At 35.8% G+C, this 25,030-nt stretch overlaps 2 protein-coding genes across 2 annotated transcripts; both read right to left on the bottom strand.

The window, feature by feature from the left end:
* Nucleotides 1-11,078: 11,078 nt before the first annotated feature.
* Nucleotides 11,079-12,826, bottom strand: LOC148650258 (C-X-C motif chemokine 10-like). The gene is made up of 4 exons (XM_088603863.1): nucleotides 12,679-12,826; nucleotides 12,157-12,283; nucleotides 11,773-11,853; nucleotides 11,079-11,429 (listed from the first exon to the last, which is right to left on the bottom strand). The coding sequence occupies exons 1-4, from the start codon at nucleotides 12,734-12,736 to the stop codon at nucleotides 11,402-11,404; spliced, it is 294 nt and encodes a 97-aa protein (XP_088459989.1). The 5' UTR covers nucleotides 12,737-12,826; the 3' UTR covers nucleotides 11,079-11,401.
* Nucleotides 12,827-19,263: 6,437 nt separating this feature from the next.
* Nucleotides 19,264-20,848, bottom strand: LOC148650257 (C-X-C motif chemokine 9-like). Its single transcript, XM_088603861.1, has 4 exons — nucleotides 20,688-20,848; nucleotides 20,415-20,541; nucleotides 20,056-20,136; nucleotides 19,264-19,747 (listed from the first exon to the last, which is right to left on the bottom strand). The coding sequence occupies exons 1-4, from the start codon at nucleotides 20,743-20,745 to the stop codon at nucleotides 19,720-19,722; spliced, it is 294 nt and encodes a 97-aa protein (XP_088459987.1). The 5' UTR covers nucleotides 20,746-20,848; the 3' UTR covers nucleotides 19,264-19,719.
* Nucleotides 20,849-25,030: the final 4,182 nt, after the last annotated feature.

Genomic DNA, 25,030 nt, shown 5'->3' with positions numbered 1-25,030 from the left:
GTAAAAATCTCTAAAGAGGAAGCAGTTACTAGCATTTCGCTGTAATTAACCGGAATCTTGATAAATGCTCAACGGCTGGTGCCGGTATTAATGTTTTGATTGCAAGTAGACTCAACTAAACACTTTCTTTCATGTACAACATTATTTAATTTGAATTAGAAGTAAGTATACTCTGTTTTATTGACTTTCGTTTAACCTTAAAATCGGTCAACAAACGAGGCTTTTCGTTGAGCAGACATAAAAGCAGGTTTCAAAGTCTGCCTTTATTGATCACAACATAGTTATGTTTAAAATAAACGTGTTTCACTTGGGCAAATAGTCTGCATTGCTAAGCAACAAAAATAATATTCAGGTTAAGTGGGTATTTGCGTCTGTAAGTCTGTAAAGCCTTAACAAATGCATAACGAAATACTGTAGTAGGCAATTTAAATGCTAAATTAACCTTGAGATTGAAGCTAAATGTCTTACAATGTTCTTTTTAAAATACAGTGTCTTTCTTTATTAAATGGCGTTGTTGAAATATATTTTAGAATACCGGACTATTTATAATTTATTGTACACTATTATTGAACCGCATTTCTAATTAGCATTTACGCCAGCAGGTGGAGACACACCCACTGGTGCAGTAAGACTAAGAGGCAGCTACAGTATAAGCGTTTGTGTTTTCCAATGTCTTTTTTCAATCCTCGCATTGCATACGGTCGAGAAGGAAATATATTAAATAAATATGAATGGGATTTTACATTACAATTTTTTACAAACAGTTCATTTTATATGATAATTATTTATATGAAATATTTAAGATTTTAATAGCAATGAATTCAACTCGAAATTCTTTGCTAAACCCTGCTGTCTCCAAAGTACAATTTAAATGAAAAGTAAATCTCGAAGAGTTTGGAACAGATACGATAATCAGGCTTCCTGGAGTGGCACTTAGGAAGTTATTTTCTATTTCTTGACAGCTGTTTTAATAAATTGTGTTAAATACTTCCTATTTGATGCCCACAGGGGATTTCAGAGAATTATGTTAGAAGTACATTGCTAAAGAGGAACTAAAAAATAGCCCATTGTTACAAATTTTATTCATTGTAGTATACATTTTAAAAAGAGACAAAATTACAAAACAAAATCTTTAAAAAATCAGTGAGTTGTCTTATGTTTGCAAAATATTACATTTGATTTTTGGTAAATTGGTCAAACTCACCTCACAATTCTAAGATATATTTTGTAATATCACAAATAATTTGTCAGAAAAGCCAGATATCCCAAACAGTTAATGTAAAAAGGAGATGGACTGAAAATCAAATAAAAGGTTTTAATAAACTTGTTTTGAGTAAGCATGATAATGAATTTCCATTCTGCCTTAAGACGTGATCGTTCAATTCATTAAACGGCTGATCATTTGCATCATTTGCTTGATCATTTGAAAAGAATATTTTCAATATTAAATGAAAAGATTATGTGAAGTTATAAGGTTTTATAACCATGATACAGTCTCAATTTGTCTGCTCTCTAGGGGTTTCAGGTACAGAAATACAATCCTAACCGTACCCTTACACATATTGATTTATCCAATACAGGGGGAGCCAAAAAGCAACAGGTGCAAGGCACGATATAACTTGAATGGGACAGCAGCACATCATGGGGCACACACAGACACAGACAAACCAGGGCCAGCTCTCCCAGAAGCAAATTAACCTAGCAGTGTATCATTGGGCTGTGGGAGGAAACCCACACAAACACAGGGAGAACAAAAACCCGCTGACAGATTTGACTTTTCCAGTTTTGCTCTGATTCCTTGTGAATTTTCATCTCACTCTACTGGGAAGATAACACAGACCACAAACCTTTTAACTTAATATTAATAAGAGATACACTGACAAAATCTGGGAATAAAAGAACTTTTAAAAAGAGTTTAGGGCAGCACAGTGGTTAGAATTGCTGCTTCACAGTTCTGGGAGGACATCCGCACAAACATGGGGAAAACATAGAAACTCTACACAGATAGCACTCAAGGTGCAGAATTGATTCCAAGGCCCCAGCACTTCAAGACAGCAATGCTACCCACCATGTGACACCATTTGGCATTATTGACAAGATCTGAAGCCCCTCATCATAATCAGCTTAAGCTAGAGAACAGATACAACTTATGTGTACTCTCCACTGTACAACACAGGTTCAAGCAAGGAGCTGTGTCAGTGTATGAGCTCTAAAGGAACAAGTAGAAGATAATTCAAAACTGGAAGTAGAATTATAAACAACAATACTGAACCTTTCTTTTTTCTTCTTTCATTCTACCTGCCTGTTAATTTATGCTGAACAACAGTTGACCAGCAACGCTACATTTCTTATTATCTTATTCCTGCTGGCTCTCTGAACCTTGTGTTATATTGAATTCCAAGAAGAAGCTTGAGCTATAATGGCTGTAAAGAATCCTATGAACAATAAGACAATTCAGCATTTTGTTTGAATTATTTAAAACTACAGACATATCTACAAAAACTACAAAAATACAAGAAAACATTAATAAGAAACCTGATTAAGATATAGCTTGCTAAATATAATTGCAGCATGATATTGTTATATCTCTTATTAGATAGTTTACATATTGGAGGTTATGAATTTAGAAAAACTATTTTAAAATGTGTTGTTCTTAATGTATGTACATTAGCTGGCTTATTTATGTAAATGTATTAATGAAATGTCACAGAATGTATTGTTTCATTCTTAAATCAGATTAAGTAAACTCTTAATGAAAATATTATTGTTATTAATAATAATAGTAATAATAATCACAATTTATGAATGTATAAAATATTAGAAAATGTATTTAATGACCTATAGTTATATACAGTAGCTATTATTTATTAAATGAAAATTGTATACATTGTATAATAGAGTTTATTTAAATGTTTAAAAAGAATATTTTTCTCTCACAGCTATAATATTTGTTTTTGGAACTCAGAAAAGGTATTATTTACAGTTTCATGCCCCAGTAAATATTTTGGATTCCATGCCTGTTACTACATACATTCAGAACTATGTTACTAAAGTAGAGCAGTACAGTGGTTAGCATTGCTGTCTCATGGCGCAAGGCTCTATTCTGGACTTGGGGTGCTATCTGTATGGAATGTATTTGCTCTCCACATTTGGGTTTCCTCTGGCTCCACTGTGACCCCGAAATGGAAGAAGCGATTACAAAGTAAATGAATGAAAATAAAAGCTTTAGTAACTTTTATGGGGTTTATCCTTTTGACAGTGATGTTAATTTCTAGTGTCTAATTTCATATAATAGTGTCTATTGGTGCAATACAAATCTACCTCGAAATGCATTACCTCTGCACATTACAATTACAATAACAATAATAATAATCATGCCATATTTAACATTATTATAGTTATTAATTAAAAAGCAAATTATTGGAGTGGCACTGGAAATAATTTGTCGTTCTTAGTAATTGAAGGAGTTAACAAATTAGTTCATTTACGGAATATGTAGATAAAAACAAACATCTAATTATTATATTTATCTTGTGATAGAAAGTAAGCTTTCCTTTATCACTCAATAATCTTTTATGTAGGTTATTTGATGTCACACATTATTATGTTTTTGGTTTTCTATTATTTTTTTAGCATTCATCCAATAAGGCTTTATGTACCTGATGTTTCAATGTTTTTCTGATAAAATAAAAACATATTGTTTTGTTTGGGTCACATTATTAAATCCATACATATAGTCACATTTTATAAATCCAATCTCATCTCTGTCTATTTTTACTAGATACAAATGTCTGCTATGAATGGAATTTCAGCACTTTTACATTCCCTGAAGATGAGCAATTTCATCTGCCTGTCTCACTATTTAACATCTATTTGTTCACCTAGTTATCTCAGCTATCTGATGTGCAGATGGGGCTCTGAATTCTGCAGTCGTTCACTTGGTGCTTTTTTCATAGACAGAATTATTCGATTTCTGGAGTTTGCTTCTTTCCACTAAAGTCTTGCTGTTTTTCACTAGCACTAAGTAGAAGAAGTTTCTATGAGACGTTTCCATTATCTTTCTTAAAACTGAGTTATTTAATGGAAATTGTAGCTCAAAGGTGACAAATGTATTGAAGCCAAGTACTATCAGTAGGTATCACTTTCTTCATTGTACCTAAACTTCTAAACTTCTATGTCCCTAATTGTTTTGTTAACATGTGCTGTTGTTCTTTTTTTATAACATCCTATGAACTGTCAAATGTTGAAATATGAGTACTGGGCTGGTCTTAGCACATTTCTTTAAGTGTTCTTCAAAGTGATTTAAAGTAATCAATTTTATGTCACTACACTTCAGTATGGATGGCTATTCTCTTTTTAGAGGAGTACTCTTCCTGCTTGCACTTATTAGAATCCCAGCAAATGCCATTGTTGTGGCAACGTCTACACATGCTGACATGTGTGGCGTCCAGATCAGTCCAGTGGAGAAGGACAATCTTGCTTGGCATTGGTTAATGTTATCTTGACTGTGAGTCTGGGGATCCCATATTGCCCATCTTTATCTATATTTGGAGAAACCAGTGCACTTTTCAGTGATCCTGCCTGCAAATGTTTAATCTACTTTTACAGGGTTTCCAGAGCAGTGGAAACCAGTTTAAATTATCTCCTCAGCTGCTTTAAATTCTTAAAAATTATTCCACCAATCTATGGATTGTCCAACTACAAAAATAAAATATCGGCCGTTTTGATGGAACTCAAAATTCTTCAGAAAGAGCAGAGCAGTCAAGACAGTTGTTGTTCTGGAGTCACTTTTCATCTTATTCTTTGGCCTGGAGAACACCCTTTTGTTGTACCCCTTAACAGGCAGCACAATATCTTTTTTTCTCTGATACATATGCTACTGTATATGTCTATTTATCTTATCTTGTCTATATCCTATGCAACTCTGTTCCCTCTTTTTATAGTCTCACTGAATACAAAATGCTGAAATGTTACGAAAGGGTACATTCTCAAGAACAAGATGTCACGGAAACAAGACTTTGACACTTATGTAGACTTACAAGACCAAAAAGTTATCTTAAACCTAGAAGATCCTTAGCCTCTGGCAAAGTGCAAACTTACTCTCCATTCACCATTAGGGGCATGTCTTTTAAAATGGTATACTGTGAATCAGAGCTGTGTAAAAATAGATAAAGCTACCTGTGGCTTAAGTGTTTTGTACTGATTTCCTCAATAAAGAGCAAATCTTCAATTGAATCCAGATGTACAGTTTTGTTCTGGGATGCCATAATGGGAATAATTAATTCTCATTTTCCACCTTGTAATAGTGTTTGATTTCCTTATCGGGAATTACTTAAATTTAGTTTTGTTTTACAAATCTCAGTACTTTTCACTGATAACTAGAAGACTTTAATAAATCACTTTCACAATTTTAATCAAAGTTTAATAAATTGTTACCAAGGTAACATTTTGGCTAGCTCAGAACAGGCAAGTTTTTCTCTGCCACTGTATGTTGTATTTATCCCCACAGCACCAGAACAAATTAATTAATTACATTAATGTTTTTCTGATGATATTGATATTTCAATAGCAGTACAGTGTCCAGTATTTGGACGTCCACAATTACATTTTCATTTATGTGAAATATAACATAATTTATGTGAAAATGGGTCTCTTTGGGGTATATGAACATAAAATGGAAAGAAAATAAGGTTGAAGAAAGATGATACAACATTTTTCTGTGCTATACTTCTTGTATATAAAATGTTTATTATTTTATATAAAAGTTCTACAACTCTGTATTGAATAAGTGTTTTAGAAGTTGGATGGATTACATCAAAGCTAAATAAGAAATATATCCCTATAAGACACATACAGTAAATGCCCTGTGACAATATGGTGGTATGCTTGAATTGCTTTAGCAAACCATTTGATTGAAGTACATAAGAAATGTGTCATTTAAGTGCATTGAAATCAGATGAGTTTTGTCTTGCAAAACTTAGATACTGACTATATACTAAATCAAGAAACCTCAGAACTTTTCATCATCTTGTAATATTTCATTGACTTTCAGATTGGCCTGTAGGGAGTATGGCGCTTTAGGACTTTTTTTGCGCAGATCTACAAACTGACCTTTAGAGGGCAATATGGGACTTTAAAATAATTATTCTGAACCTGAACATTTTAAACTTACAAAAACCACTGCATGCCAACAAGAGCAAGCAAATACATAAAAGATTCACAAAGCCCATAATAGCTTATTTTAAAAGTGCTTATTTGCATGTTCAAAATAGAAAATACCTGTTATATTTTTCATACATTAATACCAAAATAAAACAAAAAGTAAATACCAAAACATTTCTGAGAAGCCTTTATCCTGATAGTTTTGTGATGGATGTTCTGTGCATCTTGTAAGGATTTGGCCTTGGAATATGAGATTTTTCCCTACTGCTGTATCGTAAAAACAGCAAAGCGACACTTTAAAAAGAATGCCAGTACTGAACAGAACAGAGATCTATGCTCTAGGTCCCGCAAAACCCCAACACTCTAGGTCTTATTGGCCACTCTAAATTGCCAGTTTTAAAAAGACGACAAACATTTGTAAAGTCGGTTGGTCAAGTAAATTAAGTTGGTCAAGTAAATTAAGTAAGTAATTTATTCTATTAAGGAGACTCTGGTACTTGAGGTATGAAGGGTATCGTTTACTCCAAATGATCTGTAATTTGTTTAATTTAACAAATCCCTGCTAAATTGATCACAATTAAATAGTACAGAAGGCTCATGAATTGGTGACTTAAGGGTAACCTAGGAAACCGTGATTAGTTTTCTCCAGGACAGGACCAGGTCTGGACACCCCTGGTGTAGAACATGTGTGCTTCACATCTTTTCCTTGTGAAATGCATTGCTTCTGGATCTCTATCTTCCCTGAGTCTGTAACTTCTTATCTTAACTGAGTATATGTTTCACTGGAATCCTTAATCTCCCCAGGTGTGCTGCAGCTGATGGATTCAAAGACAACCATAAAACCTATCTTTTATTTTTACTATTTTCATTTTGGTTTACTAATTTATTTTCATCCTTTTTTAAACACCACCAAATTAGAGAAAGGGGATTGTGATCTGCAGAAATGGCCTCTACTGTACCCAGCTCATGGAGGGGTCATTGAACAACTGGGCACGTCCAACCTAGAGCAACAGCAGGCTAAATAATGTGGTCTGGTTTTTATTAAGCCTCTGAGTCAAGGTTCTCATCTAGTACTCTGAGGAGAAGCATCATGGCAGGAGTTAGAGAGCTCAATTTCTTCTTTCATCACTACTCTCCTCTTTTTAAATTCTCATTTGGGATCTTGAAAAAGAAAAACTGGTATTTACAAAGGCAAATATTTAAAGAACTATGGGAGTTTCCAATAAACTTATATGACTGTCACTTACGAGTGGTTGTCACAGCTGACGTGTGTTCAGAAGAAGAGCAGTGTCATTTTCTTGTCAGCAAGCATTTTCAGAGTGAGTCGGTGACAACAAATATGAATAGAAGACACCTCACCATCAGGCCACCTGAGGAGTTTCTACACCCTTTGTTCTGCAGGATTTAAACACTTCATGGTGCCCTTTATTAGGGTGTCTCTATAAATAATGACGAGAAGGCTGTGAAACTGACACATCTCACAGTGCATTTTTTGACTGTTAGACAACAGGAAAAAAACCTAGTTATAAAATGACACAAACAGAACTTTGATCTAAAGATGTGAACATGCCAAATTTTGGTGAGTGTTTATTAATTTACCAAGAAATCATTTTTAATTTGTCCTGTATGAATTTGTCCATATTTTGTTCCTAAAGTAACTTTAATGATAAAAACGTTATACAAAACACTAATCTCAGTACCTAAAAAATAGGAAAATATTTATCTCCATATTTTTAACCAAATTGTATATAGCATTATATACTGAGAGGCATTAGATACTTTATAAATGCTATTAGTTCCAATACTCATTTTTGTGTTTTTAATGTCTTTTAAGTATATTGTAACGTAATACTATAGGTAATATAACAATTAGGACATAATTTAATATAATAATTAGGACCTAGCCAGCAGCCATGTCACCTTGCAACTCACAACTGGCTGCCCACTGATGCTAAACAGGTGTGAGCCTGGCCAGTACCTGGATGGGAGGTCTCCAGGGAAAAACTAAGGTTGCTGCTCGACGTGGGGCCAGCAGGGGGTGCTCACTCTGTGGTCTGTGTGGGTTCTAATGCCCCATCTTATCCAGAGGACACTATACTGTAAAATCCTCTGGATGAGATGTAAAACTGAGGTCCTGACTCTCTGTGGTCATTCAAAAATCCCAGGTTCTTTCTCAAAATGAGTAGGGGTGTAACCTCAGTGTCCTGCCCAAGTTTCCCATTGGCCTTTACCAATCTTGGCCTCCTAATAATCCCCATCTATGAATTGGATTCATCACTCTGTTCACCTCCACACTGATAGCTGATGTGTGGTGAGCGTTCTGGTGCACTTTGGCTGTCATCACATCATCCAAGTGGATGCTGCACATTGGTGGTGGTGGAGGGGAGTCCCCGTTACCTGTAAAGTGCTTTGAGTGAAGTGTCCAGAAAATAGCTATATAAGTGTAAGCAATTATTTTTTTCATTAATCTTATAACACTGTGTCTGCTGTTGGATGGTAGCATTGTTTTATGCTTAAAATCAGTTTCTATGCTCAGTAATCTCTGTGTTCTCCTGGAGATTACATCTACTGTACTTTGCTGATATATTTGTTGGTTTGGAACCTGTAATGTGCTCATACATACAGTAAACAATGGGACTGGATTGGAGCCCACCGACAAAACAAGATCAAAATGCTGTGTGCATGAGGTGTGTAGGGTCTTGGGGTGAGTCACAACACTGCAGAGCTGAACACAAACTTGTGTAGAACAATCATTTAACGTTAACATTTTTTGCAGAGCATGAAAGAACATCTTGTGAACTGCATTTTTGGAACATGCTTTAGTATATTTTAAAAATACCAAAAAAGAAGCAAAGTGCAAATGATTATGCAAACTTCCATGTTGAGAGCTATCTGGAATAAAAAGTAGAGAGATACCTGTCCTGCGCTTTACTACAGCAGGCATAGATCAGACTATAATCAAAGCAAAAGACTCAAGTTACACCCTCTTCTTCTGCTGTCTCTTCTTTTGTTTTCCACTGTTGTGCAGAAGGTAATGTGAAGCCTGCACTGGGGTGTTATAATGTAAAATGAATGAACAGAAAATGGGTGCTGCTACAGTATGTTATAACCATTAAGTTTCTGTCTGTAATGGAAACAGACCCACAACTGCCCCTGGTGGATTCACACTTTAGATTCAGATGCCAAAAAAAGAACAGGGTCAAATGTCAACGTGGTTATGTGTAGTACGTCTCCTGGCTGCGTATTTAAGAATTCTATAATCCAATGAATAGAAGGACAGAACAACTAATTAAGGTAAAAGAAAAAGTGTATTATAGATACATACATATACATACATTATAATTACATATCTTTTCAGAATTTCAGAATTTGTGTGTGGAGTTAATCATGAATTTCTAAAAATAATTACAAAACCTGTACAGTATAACCCAAATAATGCACAATGAATGAGATGCTGTCTATGTACAAAGCTATTCTATAGTACCTCTTGGTTTTGCATTTTCTGTTTCTGTTCCTTCTTTGGCTACTACAGTTGTCATAACAATAACTTTCCAGGCTCCTACTGTACATAATACAACTTTGATACGATAGAGATCATTCTTATGGGAGGAGTGCACATATACTCTTTTCATTCCAATAAATTTTTCATTTGAATCAGAATTTCAGTGGATTTTCTGAGAGATCTTTGTCCAAGCATATAAAGTATCTGTTTATCTTATCTGTTTATCTGTCATCTAGGTTTCCTGAGAACAATAGAGACAGATGTATCGAGGTACTGTATATATAAGTTACCTTGCTACATAAGAGAAAGAGAAAAGCCATTGAACTCAATTACAGCTCCATTCCACAAGTAAGGGCTGCAAAATATTAGTGCAAACATTAGTGTTGTTTTATTGTACCATTTCTTTCACTCTTACAAACAAGGAAAGTTACTCTTTGGAAAGACTGTCCAATACATTTGGGTGGGTTTCAGAGTTTTCTTTTCTGTCAAATGCCTTTTCAAAATTCTGCTTTAGATAGGGATCAATCCATCCATTTACTAAACCTTGTTAAGCAGAACAGGGTGGCAGGGGAGCAGGAGCCTATCCCAGTCAGCAATAGGCACAAGGCTGGATAGATGTCCATCACAGGGCACACAGAGACATGAACAGACACACATGCACTCACACCATGGCCAATTTTTCCAGAAACCAATTAACCTATTGCATGTCTTTTGACCGTGGGAAAAAACAAGAGCACCTGGCAAAAGCCCATGCGAACATGAGGAGAACATACAAACTCCACACAGACAGTAACCCGGAATGACTCAGGGCAAGGCAGCAATGCTAACCACTGTACCGCCGTACCACCTTTAGATATGGATACCTAATTTGGACCAAATAGCATGCCAGTCTGTTGTGTTATATTTACGGTGTTAGTAATATGAAAAGCAGTTCTCAGTGCTGACAGATTTACAGTGGTTGTTTCACACACCTGAGAAAATTTGTATGGAGATCATCTAGACTAGCATAGGACTTTCTAAAAGAAACTCTGAAACTCAGGGTGAAAGCCAGTGATATGTAAGTTTACAAACTGCCACACTTATCTCTACAAATAAAAAAAAACCTTCTACTATCCAGTGAGATAATAAGGAGACGGAAAAACTAAATGAATGTAAAAGTTGTACTTGCCAAAGAATAGGTGAGCAGAAAATATCAGTATTTAAAAGCAGGAGGCAACTGCAGAAATTAATTATAGTGCTGTAGAAATGACCTTGTGTAATTTTATTTGTTTTTGTTTGTCTTTGTTCTTGTCTTTGGACCTCTTGTCTTGTGCAGTGGAAGACAAGGTTAAGGTCAGGCCTAATGCTCAACACAATGCTTAAGTGAAATATTAAATCTCACGGTACTGAATGAGGGAAAAACACATACAATAAGTTTTATTATGAAAAATTCTTTATTGCAAATATAAAGTGCAATGAAAACACACAGTTTCATCTCAGTTTCAGATGGATAAATAATATGTCAGTAAGAAATGCATGTATTCTTAAGTTAATGCCCTCATAGTGGCTTTCTTTAATAAAAATTCATAAAATTGAATTTGCTTTGTTAAAAAAATTGAATTTTAAATAATTAAAATAAGACTTTTAAAATGTTTAAAACTCACACTGTATATTTTACAATTTAAAAGTACAATGGTTTAAGGAATTTGAAAGTGCCCAGAAAGAGGTTCATTGATGCTTCTGATTCCAGTGTGTTCATTAATTGAGATTTTTGCTTGATCTCTTCCTGCGGAAAGAGATAATACAGCACATGAATACAATGTTTTCCCATGTACAATCTTCAGTACAATTACAAGGCAATAGACACTGAGAATTTAAATATAATGTAGATGATCTTAGCGCAATTCAAGTCTTCAACAATTCCATTATGAAACAATTCCTTATATGCTTGTAAATATATATTAAACTGAACAAAAATATACATGGCATCTGTAAAAGTTATATATAACAGTACATGATCTTCGTCTATAGTCAGTTGCATACCCACCTCCTCTGGTTATTAAAACGAATATTTCCTAGATTTTTGCGAACACAGGAGGATGTTTGAACTTAAAATAAACACAACTTACGTTCTTAGCTTCTGGAGGATTTCTCTGATCTTCTTCATGTTTGGATCCAAACAATAATGAGCCCCACCATCCATGTTGACACTGAAAATGTACCAGAAGGAATCATCACTCTCTGACATGGTGAGTGGTGGAAATGCTGAGCATAATCGTAGAGTTACAGTATGTCAATTAACTAAACCACGATGAATTAAAAGACTATCTATAATGCTAAATTATACAAAAAGGTCTATGTCTTAACATGCATTTAATGTGCAGGATGTTAATTACATTGCATATAATCTTTCTAAGGGATTTCCACAAATATGTTTTTATAAATAGTCATATAGTCATATTATAATAATATTATTGCTTCATCTGTCAGCTGCCTCCATACTCTGTACTCACATGATTTCCATGTTTTCACAGAAGTTGGAGGGAGGGAAGATTTCCACATTCTTGATTTGTCTGGGGTTTCCTACAATCTTTTGTCGGATCCTCTGACATAGGCATCGAGAGCTGTCACTGGCGATATCTGAGGACAAAAGAACAATTAGAACTATAGGGCTTTCCACAACAAACATACTGTCCATTTTTTGGGAGTTTCAAGATTGGTCAAGACAGGAAAAATGATTTATTTTTTTTGTAGTAAACTGCAGACAACAGCATTGTTCTCTAAATGACTAGCGCATTACATTTTAATGCAGGAAATGGAAATGAAATCCTGCCTGTGCAAAACAGTGCAATAATTAATCCTTGTACAAAGTTTTATTTTCCTCATGTTTTCCCATTATTCACACTTGTTTGATCTTGTTAGATATGTGACTGGAAACAAGGCAATTCTAATAGACACAGCATCCCCTGTACTCTAAATGCCAAAGCAGATATGCAGTATCAAGCTAAAAAGCAGCAAAAGAGAATTGTACTTACGTTGCGAAACAGCCACTGTGACAGCAAGAGCCACGATCAGAAGGACTTTAGTGCTCATGGTTCAGACTTGCAAAAGGGTGAAACCCACTTCCTTTAGGTGATGAGAGAAGAGAGGCTGTATAAGCTGTGCTTCAGTTGGTTGCGATGGACACTTATATACACCCCTCAGAGGATTACCTCAGCTTCTTTCCTCTGCAGGGGAAATTTCACGTGGAAATTCAGGGCCACTGGAAATGAAACTGTGACACTTCAGGAACTTTTAGTCACTGAAATGGCCCTAGCGGGACTCTACTGCTTCTTATTTTAAGACTCAGGATTTCAAAATACACCCGATGCATTTTCTGCTTTTCATATGCTTTTCATCTATTCGGGAAACGAAACACAGTACAGCACACCTTTATTACTATACTTTAAAATCCTCTGGAAATATTTTATAAATCACTGTCTCTTCAAGATCTATACCTGTAGTCAAGTATTTCTAATGTACATAATGTACCTGCAAAATTTGGGCACTCGTCTATGTTACTGTAGTTTTCATTTTTCACTTTTCCATTTCCATTTTCAATATTTTGAATTTCATTTACTGCTTTAGTATTTGATGATTTTGGACTGTAAAAATATTTGGACTGTGAAATATTGAATATCCGCTTCAATATTTGATGCAACACTCCTCTGATTTTGGCATCATCTGAAATTTTGATAATATACTTTTTTAATAATTATAATAATTTATAATAATGATAATTTTTTATTTATTCAGTATTTTAAGAAATTTGGAAAATTTCAAAAAGACAAAAACAGCACAAAATACACAAAACATGTTAAATAAAACAAAAACAAAGAAAAAACTACACCTGGACAAAGAACAAATAGCTAAAACCTGCTTATGACTTTTTACAGTTTTCTTGTTTAAAGTCAGTATAGAATCAAAATCTGCAAAAAAGTAATCACAGAATTATTGGATGTGTAAAACAATCAGGGAAAAGTACAAAGCTCAGTCTTCTTCAAAACATTAAAGAAAGCTACCCCAGATCCTATGAAATCGTATGAGGACAAATCCTCTCCTTTGTAATCGTGGAGATTATCTCATAGAGCCAGCTCTTGAAACAGGGCACAATGACAGATTTCTGTTCTTTAAGAATATTTTTTTTAGCCACATCCATTGCGAACATCAGTGATGATTGTTCTTCTATTATAGTTTGCGAGTTGCCTCTGAACAACCCTGCTATTTCTCCATGATATAATGATCAGAAACGATCCCTAAAACAGGAGTACTGCAAACTAGAGTGCAAATTGAGGTCTACTGGTCTACAAGTATTCAAGTCGGCATGGACTGAGCCTACAACAATATAAGAAAGCCCTACCTGTATATAGAGCTCGTTAAGCTTACCCTCACTACCTATTTAAGACTATAGCTATTCTTACAAATAAGACAGATTCTATAGTACCATCTAACTTTAGTAGTGATGATTTTATGAACTTCTTTAATGATAAAATTAACACCATCAGACTTCAGACGCAATCAAATAAGCCCCAAAGAAGTCGCAAGAAATACAGAAACAATATAAGCACCTCTATAGTGTTTTTCAATTAGTTAATGAACAAGAACTCAAGAAATTAATTATTGAGACAAAGTCAACCACCTGTCCGCTAGATCCCATCCCCACTCAGCTAGTCAAAGATTCTCCTGAAGTACTGGCAGGACCTATAATTAGTATGATGAACATGTCATTTGCATCAGGCGTTGCACAGTACCTGATCAATTTAAGGTAGCGGTTGTTAGACTGCTCCTTAAGAAGCCAAATTTGGATCCACAAGTTCTTAACAACTACAGGCCTGTCTCAAACGTCCCATTTCTATCTAAAATTCTTGAGAGAATACTTGTGGCCCAATTTCAGTCGTATCTAGAATCAAATACCCGGCATCCTGGCCAAATTTCCCCATCGGCCTTTATCAATCATGGCCTCCTAACAATCCCCCTCTATAAATTGGCTTCATTACTCTGCTCTCCTCCCCACTGATCGCTGATGTGTGGTGAGTGTTCTGGCGCACTATGGCTGCCGTCGCATCATCCAGGTGGATGTGGAAGGGAGTCCCCATTACCTGTAAAGCGCTTTGAGTGGAGTGTCCAGAAAAGCGCTATATAAGTGTAAGCAATTATTATTATTATTATAAATAATATACTTGAGAAATTTCAGTCTGGTTTCCGCCCAGGCCACAGCACTGAAACTGCACTAACAAGAGTTGTAAATGATATTCTGTTAGCTACTGACACGGGGAATGCAACAGTGCTTGTGCTTCTAGATCTTAGTGCTGCCTTTGACACAGTTGATCACTCTGTCTTGTTACACAGGCTTGAGTTTGAGGCTGGCTTATGTGGAACCGTCCTTAAGTGGTTTACTTCATATTTAAGTAATCATTTTCATTACGTTGGCTGGGCACCATCTGAGTTGGATGCTGCATCACTGCCATGGATCCAGGAGGGACATCGTGGATATAGCTATCGTTTAGGAGGTCTACAGAGATCTTCATGGAGTACTGAAATACAGAAGACATGATGGATGGATTAAAATTCTCATTCATTTATTTCTTTTTTTAATTGTATAATGTTAACATGCCCAAAGGGGTTGGGCAGCCTGTTTACCTTGGGCCCCTGGAGTTTTTTTTTCTCCTTCCTAAGGAGTTCTTGGTTCCTCTCCTCCATTGTCTTCTGGTCTTTTCTGTTCTGTATTCACAACATTTATGGTCACTTGCATTGTTAAATGCTTTGGGTTAACCTTGTTGTGAAAGGCGCTATATAAAAATAAATTTAATTGAATTTTGAGATACATAGGTATATTCTTCCCAAACACTTTTGAATGCCACTGAAATAACTACCCAAAATATACATATACAGTGGTGTGAAAAAGTGTTTGCCCCCTTCCTGATTTCTTATTTTTTTGCATGTTTGTCACACTGAAATGTTTCAGATCATCAAACAAATTGAAATATTAGACAAAGATAACACAAGTAAAAACAAAATGCAGTTTTAAAATGAAGGTTTTTATTATTAAGGGAAAAAAAATCCAAACCTACATGGCCCTGTGTGAAAAAGTGATTGCCCCCCCTGTCAAAACATAAATCAACTGTGGTTTATCACATCTTTCGAAAGCTGAGTTCAATTTCTCTAGCCACACCCAGGCCAGATGACTGCCACACCTGTTCTCAATCAAGAAATCACTAAAATAGGACCTGCCTGACAAAGTGAAGTAGACCAAAAGATCCTCAAAAGCTAGACATCATGCTGCGATCCAAAGAAATTCAGGAACAAATGAGAAACAGAGTTATTAAGATTTATCAGTCTGGAAAAGGTTATAAAGCCATTTCTAAAGCTTTGGGACTCCAGCGAACCACAGTGAGAGCCATTATCCACAAATGGCGAAAACATGGAACAGTGATGAACCTTCCCAGGAGTGGCCGGCCGACCAAAATTACCCAAAGAGTGCACCGACGACTCATCCAAGAGGTCATAAAAAACCCCACAACAACATCCAAAGAACTGCAGGCTTCACTTGCCTCAGTTAAGGTCAGTGTTCATGACTCCACCATAAGAAAGAGACTGGGCAAAAATGGCCTGCAATGGCAGCAGAGTTCCAAGAGCAAAAATAACATAAAGGCTCATCTCAGTTTTGCCAGAAAACATAAGGGCATGGTTATAAGGAATTTTTAATCAGATATCTTCATATAATATAATATTCTTAGTGCGTTTAATAAAAAAGTGCTTTTTCCTGTCATTTTACTTATTTGGTGATTCAGTTTCACAAAAAAGAGAGAGGTTTTAGTGTTTGCTTGTGCATCGATGTCCAACCACTATCTATTCCAGACTTATGGGAAGAGCTCGTTTGCCAATATGTCATGACCCTTGCATTTACAACCAACTAGATTTTTTTACCTTTACTGAAGCCAATTGTTTATTAATTTAGAATCCATTTATGCACTTTGGAGGTATGAGCTACAGGTCTGTGCACAATGATCTATGACCCCCGGACTGAAACATATATCACATAGTGTTCTCTGTCACAAATAATACTTGAATAACCCATCTGTCCAATTTCTAATTGCTTCTTCCAATTAAGGTTTGCAGGTTTGCCAGACCCTAACTCTGCAAGCAAAAGGGTACAACCTGGACAGGACACCAGTCCATCAAAGGACAGATACACAGACACACATGTACTCACATTGATGTAGAATATCCCAGTATGTTTTTGGGAGTGAGGGAGTAAATTTGAGGAAACCTATGTGAACACTGGGAGAACATATGAACTCCACACAGATAGCACCTCAGGCCTTGAATTAACCGAGGATCACGAGGCAGCAATGCTAATCACTGCACCACTGTGCCGCCCTACATTAATAATATAGTTACTATTTTATACACAAATAGGCATGGAACACAAAATCTTTGCTGGTGAGTGAAACCATAAATAAAACAGTTTGTGAGCTCCAAAAAGAAATATTACATCTGTGCGAAATAAAAATATCTTTAACATATGTTATACTTTGTATACTATTTTAATTTAATAAATAATGGCTATATATGTTATATATATATAGCTGTCATTAATTTAATTTAATAACTAAATTTGATTTAAACATAAAATGATAGATTCTGTGACATACTGTGAATACAATTACATAACTTAAATTATTTTTCTGAATTAATAGCCACTGTAAATGCTTTATTTGTATGATTTTCATGAAGTATGTATCTGGTAAAAGATAACATAATATCATGCCATATATATTTTTAGCAAGCTATATTTTAATCGGATTTCTTTTTAATATTTTCTTGTATTTTTGTGGAATGTGAAATAATAGAAACAAAATGCTGAATTATGTTTTATTATTCATAGGATTCTTTGTGCGGATTGTAGTTAAAGCATTTTCATGGAATTCAATATAACACCCACAACCAGGCTCAGAGAGCCAGTATGAATAAGATTACAAAATTTAGCTTTGCCGGTCAGCTATTTCTCAGCATAAATTAACAAGCAGGGTTAAAGTAGAAGGCAAGAAGAAAAAAGAAGGGTTCAGTATATTGGCTATAATTCTGCTTCTCAGCTTTAAATTAACTTCTCTTCCTTTGCAGTTCATGACACAGCTCCTCACTTGAACATGTGTTGTACAGTGGAGGGTACATGTAAATTGTACATATAAAGGTCGAGGATTCAATTTTGAACATGAGGTGCTATGTGTGTGGAGTTTGTATGCTCTCCTGTGATCATGAGGAATTCCTCCATGTTTCCTCCAACAGTCCAAAGACATACAAGTACAGTACTGGTATTGTAATTGGCTTGACTCTGAAATTTGACTCTGGTGTGCATGAATCTATATGTGTCTGTCCAGAATGTATCCTGCCTGTTGGTTGCTGGGATAGTTTCTGACTCAACCGCGACACTAAACTGGATAAAATAGTAAGAAAATGAATGGATTAATCTCATGAAAGATGGCTTCACAAAGGTCCTGGGTAAAAATGTTTTCTGAATTCTTTAAGAAGGCTAGAACAATAGATGACTGTTCCAGAAATGGCAAACAGTCAATAAACAAATGTGTTTCTCAACCTTTTTTATACCAGGGACCAGTTCCCCTGTGTCATTCTCATCTGAGGGCACTTAAGATTTAAAGCAAAACAATAAAGGACAAAAAGTGAATTTATCTATTATAACTGTAACTCTTGGGCTCCGGCTGTAAGGTTCTGGCTGTTACTGGACAGTTACTGAAGGGCCAATTGAAAATTGTATTCTCCAAAGGAATTTCATTTATTACTTTTTCATGAAGGACTATGGTATTGCTACATGTCTTGGAGTATTAAATTAAAATGGTAATTTAGTAAAGGTTTATTTTCAATTTGTAAGATAATACACGTTTATTTAGGAGTCTTTTGTAAATCTTGTCCTGTCTCAAGGTGTCTTGAAAGTATGCAGCTAGGTGGCGACTCTAGTTGGACGGACGCATCTTAAATCTCACACAGGTGCACATAATAAAAGCATAGTGCCTGACACAGACTCTCTCCCTGCTAGCAAATCGTGTTCTGTGAGGTTGGAAATGTTGGTATATTTCTCCTGGGGCTCATATCACAAATATTCTTCTTTCTCTGAATTAAAGGGAGATATTATAGTGCTGTGTAATGGACTCTCTTTGTGAGAAACTTTTAAGAACAATTTCATGTCCGCTGTTTCTTAAACCCAAAGGTATTATTATATGTGTATTATCATTGAGGATTGTATTAAAATGTAATTAAGTCAAGGAAAAATAAACATGTTTTAGTAATGTGCCAGAACTTAAATGTCAAATGTAAAATAGAATACTCTCTCAAATTATACATAAATAAATTGTTACTAATTTATATGAAATAAAAAAATACGTAACTTTTGATCAGTAAAATATGTAAAGTTTCAAAATGTTTTTCCATGCCTAATAGACATGGAATACAGAATATTTCTCAAGGCAGGAAACCAAAGGTATAATCTTTTCTAACTTCCAACGTTAGTGAAGTTGTTGTTGTATTGGTAAAATAAAAATAATAAAGCTGCAAAAACAAATGACTTATTTTTTTAAAACAGAAGCTTTATTTTTAACAATTAAATAAACTCTGTTGTACATATCCTCAATTTGTAGCTAATAAATAATAACAAAATATAAAATGAAATATCATAAATTCTATCATAAATTCTATGACGTACGGTGAAGCAAGTTATATGCAGTACGTAGACCAATCTATACAAATAAATATATTTTTAGCTATAAATCTATAAATCTATAAAGTGCAAAATTAACAACATTAAATTGAAAAAATACTTCAAACAGAGCTTTTATGACACAAAGAAACAGCTTGCAATGTGCATAGCAGAGAAAGTATGATCATTCTTCTAAAGAACATCGCGCAGTAACTATTTGCACATTTCCAATTGGTATGATGGGACTGGATCAACAGTTAAAGAGACAGTTCTGTGGATAATTCTCTGTCACAGTGCGGAGCTTGTGAACACCCAATAGTATCCATTACTTTCCGGCTGGGCTTGCCTTCTTTCTGTGAAGAGGGAATAGAAACATTGTATGAGTTTTTCTGCATGAAAATATGAACATTCTTCCACCCACAGAGAAAGCTAAAAATAAGAACTAATGTACTGTATCTCTTGGTGATTGGCATTTTCATTCATACATCTGTGGTGGTATTTTGTTTGCTTAAACACACCATTAAGTTTGATTAACACACATAATGACTTAATGACATATTTATGAAACTATGGAATTATAACTAATAATTCCTTTTTCAAGAAGTTCAATAAAACTTGAATTTGTATTAAGTGCAAGTTTGTATCAAATATGTTTACTTACATTTGGAAGTTCATGATAAAGTCTTTGATCTTCTTGGCATTGGGATCCAGACAGTACTTTACCCCATTTCTCAGGTTGACACTGAAAACAAACAAGAACAGCTCATAATGATGTGCTGACACTGGGAACAACAGAGCATAAACCACATTATTCTTATTCAGAGAAGAACCAGAAAAGATGAAGAAGATGTCTAAGGTAATAACACACATTATTGTGATTGGTAAAAACGTAACTAAAATGTTTGATATTTGCTCAGATACCACAATAATTGTACTGCACTCAATGAGAAAGAGGAATTGTTTTAAAATAACTGCACAAACATATAAAAATTCTAAATTGCATCAATATAGTGGACTCACATGATCTCTGTGTGTTCACAGGAGCTGGACGGAGGGTAGATTTCCAAATTCTTGATGGATTTGGGGTGACCCACCATCTTGTCCCGGACACGATGACACAGACACCGCGAACTTCCAGCTCCAAGATCTGAAAGTGAAAAAAATGACATTCTCAATCTACAAGTAAAAATGGTCTTGCATGTTTCACATTTTAAAGGCTGCCCTGCTACTAAAAATACTAGTATTTCTAAATCAGACTGAAGCAGGAGCTGGAGAATGAGGAACATACTGTACCTTGTGAAAGAGCCACAGAGACAGCAAGAGTTACAATCAGGAGGATTTTGGTGCTCATGGTTCAGACTTGCAAGAGGTGCCACCCACTTCCTTTCGTTGATTCTGGAGAGGGAACTGAAGCTGTGATGAACCTGTCTGTGATGAACTCTTATATATACCCCCCGAGGAACTAACTCAGCTCTTGCCCTCTTTAGGGAAATTCCACAGGGCAACCACTGGTAGCGGAAATGTGCTATTTGAAGAAGTTTTATTTTTCTGCTGGTGTGGGTTTAGCTCCGGTCTTATGAAATATTTAGACTTTTTTTCTTTTCAGTCCACATTTTGGTTCAAGGTCTTTTTTATGGGTTGAGAAATAAAAAGAAGTATTAAATAATAAAACACTGCTGATGGTAATGAGAAAATTGACAATACAGTAGCAGAAATGATTGCTCCAAATTGGACATGTTTTATTACCTGGAATGACCTGGTGAAGAGACAAAACAATACCATGCTGTGGTTAATAGCTATATTTAAATCCAGTTTTCTCAGAAAATTGTTTTTTCAGAAAATCAGGAGAAAGTGTCGTGGTGTGTTTTCTAACCAAAACATTGATTCATAAAGTCACATAGCTATAATATCTGTACTCCACAGTCTAATCAAATAATGTTTTACAGAGTTCTACAAAAGGTTATTTGTTCAGAAAAGTAAGATATTTAAAAAGGAAAAGGCTTGAGTCGTCTGCTTCAGTCTGTCTGAAGCAGACTGTCATCTTTTGTCATTTCCATATTTTTACCTGTTGTGTGTCTTATTTTCTTTGTGCATTTGTTTCTGTGTTTTGTCTAATGACATATCACTCTGCAACTCACAAATGGCAACCCACTGAAGTTAAGCAGGTGTAAGCCTGGTTGGTACCTGGATGAGAGACCTCCTGGGAAAAACTAAGGTTGCTGCTTGAAGAGATGTTAGTGGGGCCAGCAGGGGGTGCTCTCCCTGCGGTCCATGTGGGTCCTTATGCCCCAATATAGTGACGGGGACACTATACTGCAAACAGGCGCAGTCCTTCAGATGAGATGTAAAACCGAGGTCCTGATTCTCTGTGGTCATTAAAAATCCCAGGGCGTTTCTCGAAAAGAGTAGGGGTGTAACCTGGCCAAATTTCCCATTGGCCCTTACCAATCATGGCCTCCTAATAATCCTCATCTATGAATTTGCTTCATTACACTGCTCTCCTCCCCACTAATAGCTGATGTGTGGTGGGCGTTCTGGCGCACTATGGCTGCTGTCGCATCATCCAGGTGGATGCTGCACATTGGTGGTGGTGGAGGGGAGTCCCCATTACCTGTAAAGCGCTTTGAGTGGAGTGTCCAGAAAAGCGCTATATACAGTGCCTTGCGAAAGTATTCGGCCCCCTTGAACTTTTCAACCTTTTGCCACATTTCAGGCTTCAAACATAAAGTTATAAATTTTTTATTTTATGTGAAGAATCACCAACAAGTGGGACACAATTGTGAAGTGGAACGAAATCTATTGGATTTTTGAAACTTTTTTAACTAATAAAAAAATGAAAAGTGGGGCGTGCAAAAGTATTCGGCCCCCTTGCGTTAATACTTTGTAGAGCCACCTTTTGCTGCGATTACAGCTGCAAGTCGCTTGGGGTATGTCTCTATCAGTTTTGCACATCGAGAGACTGAAATTCTTGCCCATTCTTCCTTGCAAAACAGCTCGAGCTCAGTGAGGTTGGATGGAGAGCATTTGTGAACAGCAGTTTTCAGCTCTTTCCACAAATTCTCGATTGGATTCAGGTCTGGACTTTGACTTGGCCATTCAAACACCTGGATACGTTTATTTGTGAACCATTCCTTTGTAGATTTTGCTGTATGTTTGGGATCATTGTCTTGTTGGAAGATAAATCTCCGTCCCAGTTTCAGGTCTTTTGCAGACTCCAACAGGTTTTCATCCAGAATGGTCCTGTATTTGGCTGCATCCATCTTCCCCTCAATTTTAACCATCTTCCCTGTCCCTGCTGAAGAAAAGCAGGCCCAAACCATGATGCTGCCACCACCATGTTTGACAGTGGGGATGGTGTGTTGAGGGTGATGAGCTGTGTTGCTTTTACGCCAAACATATCGTTTTGCATTGTGGCCAAAAAGTTCGATTTTGGTTTCATCTGACCAGAGCACCTTCTTCCATATGTTTGGGGTGTCTCCCAGGTGGCTTGTGGCAAACTTTAGACGAGACTTTTTATGGATATCTTTGAGAAATGACTTTCTTCTTGCCACTCTTCCATAAAGGCCAGATTTGTGCAGTGTAAGACTGATTGTTGTCCTATGGACAGACTCTCCCACCTCAGCTGTAGTTCTCTGCAGTTCATCCAGAGTGATCATGGGCCTCTTGGCTGCATCTCTGATCAGTCTTCTCCTTGTCTGAGCTGAAAGTTTAGAGGGACGGCCAGGTCTTGGTAGATTTGCAGTGGTCTGATACTCCTTCCATTTCAAGATGATCGCTTGCACAGTGCTCCTTGGGATGTTTGAAGCTTGGGAAATCTTTTTGTATCCAAATCCGGCTTTAAACTTCTCCACAACAGTATTACGGACCTGCCTGGTGTGTTCCTTGGTCTTCATGATGCTCTCTGCGCTTTCAACAGAACCTTGAGACTATCACAGAGCAGGTGCATTTATACAGAGACTTGATTACACACAGGTGGATTCTATTTATCACCATCAGTCATTTAGGACAACATTGGATCATTCAGAGATCCTCGCTGAACTTCTGGAGTGAGTTTGCTGCACTGAAAGTAAAGGGGCCGAATACTTTTGCACGCCCCACTTTTCATTTTTTTATTAGTTAAAAAAGTTTCAAAAATCCAATAGATTTCGTTCCACTTCACAATTGTGTCCCACTTGTTGGTGATTCTTCACATAAAATAAAAAATTTATATCTTTATGTTTGAAGCCTGAAATGTGGCAAAAGGTTGAAAAGTTCAAGGGGGCCGAATACTTTCGCAAGGCACTGTAAGTGTAAGGAATTATTATTTAAAGTTTGATCAAGTTTGTGACTCTGATTCACATTGCCATGCTGGTTACAACATATTGGCTCCAGCTGCTTGATTGATTTTGGATTTTGGTTTTCATACTTCACCTCAAACCTATTAAATCTTGCAGCTGTGAACACCGTCCCTTTTACAATTAACAGTGTCACTACACAAACAATCTCCAGAAATTGCTAGGCTTTTCTTCATAAATACTATATAGGTAAGCAATACAAAAAGACAGCAAATGTTAATGTGTATAATAAAAATTACATTTTTTAAATCGAGTAATGTTATAATTGTTTGACTTGTTACAAAGGGCTATGCTCTAGAATTTGTCCAAAGAAGAGTTATCAGTTACATTTTGGAGAGTTTACAATAACTGATTCTTTTAAAAATGTAAACAGAGAGGACTATGGGGGACTTGACTCAAATATTTATGTCAATCCAGTGCACAGTTTCAGGATCAACAGTGAACCATTAATAAGAGGACAGAGGTGGATACTAATTGAAGTGCATCTGAGAACAGGAGTCAGTACTTTACACAAAAGTTGTAGCAGTCTGGAACAGGCTACTCAGACATATTAATGAACATCATAACTGAATGAACCAGATGGGCTGTATCTCCTGCACTTATTTTTAACCATATTTATATTCATAAGGTTTTTCATCTTCCCTTATTAAAAATACTAAAAAGTAAGTTTTTATGTGAAAACATTATTTTTTACCAGTGATATCTTAATGAAAACTTTTTATGTTGCATATTCTTATTAATATTTATAATACTGTGAACAATATACTTTTGTTTACAGTTATTTTTAGATTTACTTAAGATTAAAGCTCACCTAATTTCCAATGGTTTTTATGGACACTAAACCTGTGGTAGATAATTCAGTCTAATCATGCACAATCAGTTCCTGTGAGAAACCTGCTACTTTAATCTTTATCTATGGCCACCCACTTCATCACCCTTTGTGGAGTGGAGTGTCTTTTGCATTCTGAAAAATATTTGGTTTCATGAAAGAAGATTAGATTATTGATTAAAAAAGGGCCCCTGCGTGATGTAACCACAGGATCTTCTGTGCATTAGAGCTAAAGGAGTCTGTATTGCTGGTAGTTTGTTGCCACTGAATGAGAGTTGAACTATTTGCTCTGTTTCAAACAATTCTAAAAGCACTTTCCAGAGGGGATTTCCTGCTGTTTTTATGTTAATCAGATACATTTTCTAATACAGCAAGATGCATTGTTCTGCCACTTTTGAAAAAAAGACTTCATTTAGTTCATTTGCAGCAAAATAATAGGTGAATTGTGTCATCTATTATATACATTTACAATC

The sequence above is a fragment of the Lepisosteus platostomus genome, chromosome 13, assembly GCF_059453375.1.
Source record: "Lepisosteus platostomus isolate fLepPlt1 chromosome 13, fLepPlt1.hap1, whole genome shotgun sequence".
NCBI lineage: Eukaryota > Metazoa > Chordata > Actinopteri > Semionotiformes > Lepisosteidae > Lepisosteus > Lepisosteus platostomus.
Note: the sequence above shows the minus strand (reverse complement) of the source record. Positions and strands in the feature narration are given on the sequence as shown.

Coding starts and splice junctions, on each gene's coding strand:
- LOC148650258 (XM_088603863.1), bottom strand. CDS start 12,736: ATGAGCACTAAAGTCCTTCTGATCGTGGCTCTTGCTGTCACAGTGGCT. Junction 12,284..12,678: donor CACAGTGGCTGTTTCGCAAC/GTAAGTACAATT, acceptor TTTTGTCCTCAG/ATATCGCCAGTGACAGCTCT. Junction 11,430..11,772: donor ATCCTCCAGAAGCTAAGAAC/GTAAGTTGTGTT, acceptor CTCTTTCCGCAG/GAAGAGATCAAGCAAAAATC.
- LOC148650257 (XM_088603861.1), bottom strand. CDS start 20,745: ATGAGCACCAAAATCCTCCTGATTGTAACTCTTGCTGTCTCTGTGGCT. Junction 20,137..20,414: donor TGTGAACACACAGAGATCAT/GTGAGTCCACTA, acceptor GTTTGTTTTCAG/TGTCAACCTGAGAAATGGGG. Junction 19,748..20,055: donor TTTATCATGAACTTCCAAAT/GTAAGTAAACAT, acceptor CCCTCTTCACAG/AAAGAAGGCAAGCCCAGCCG.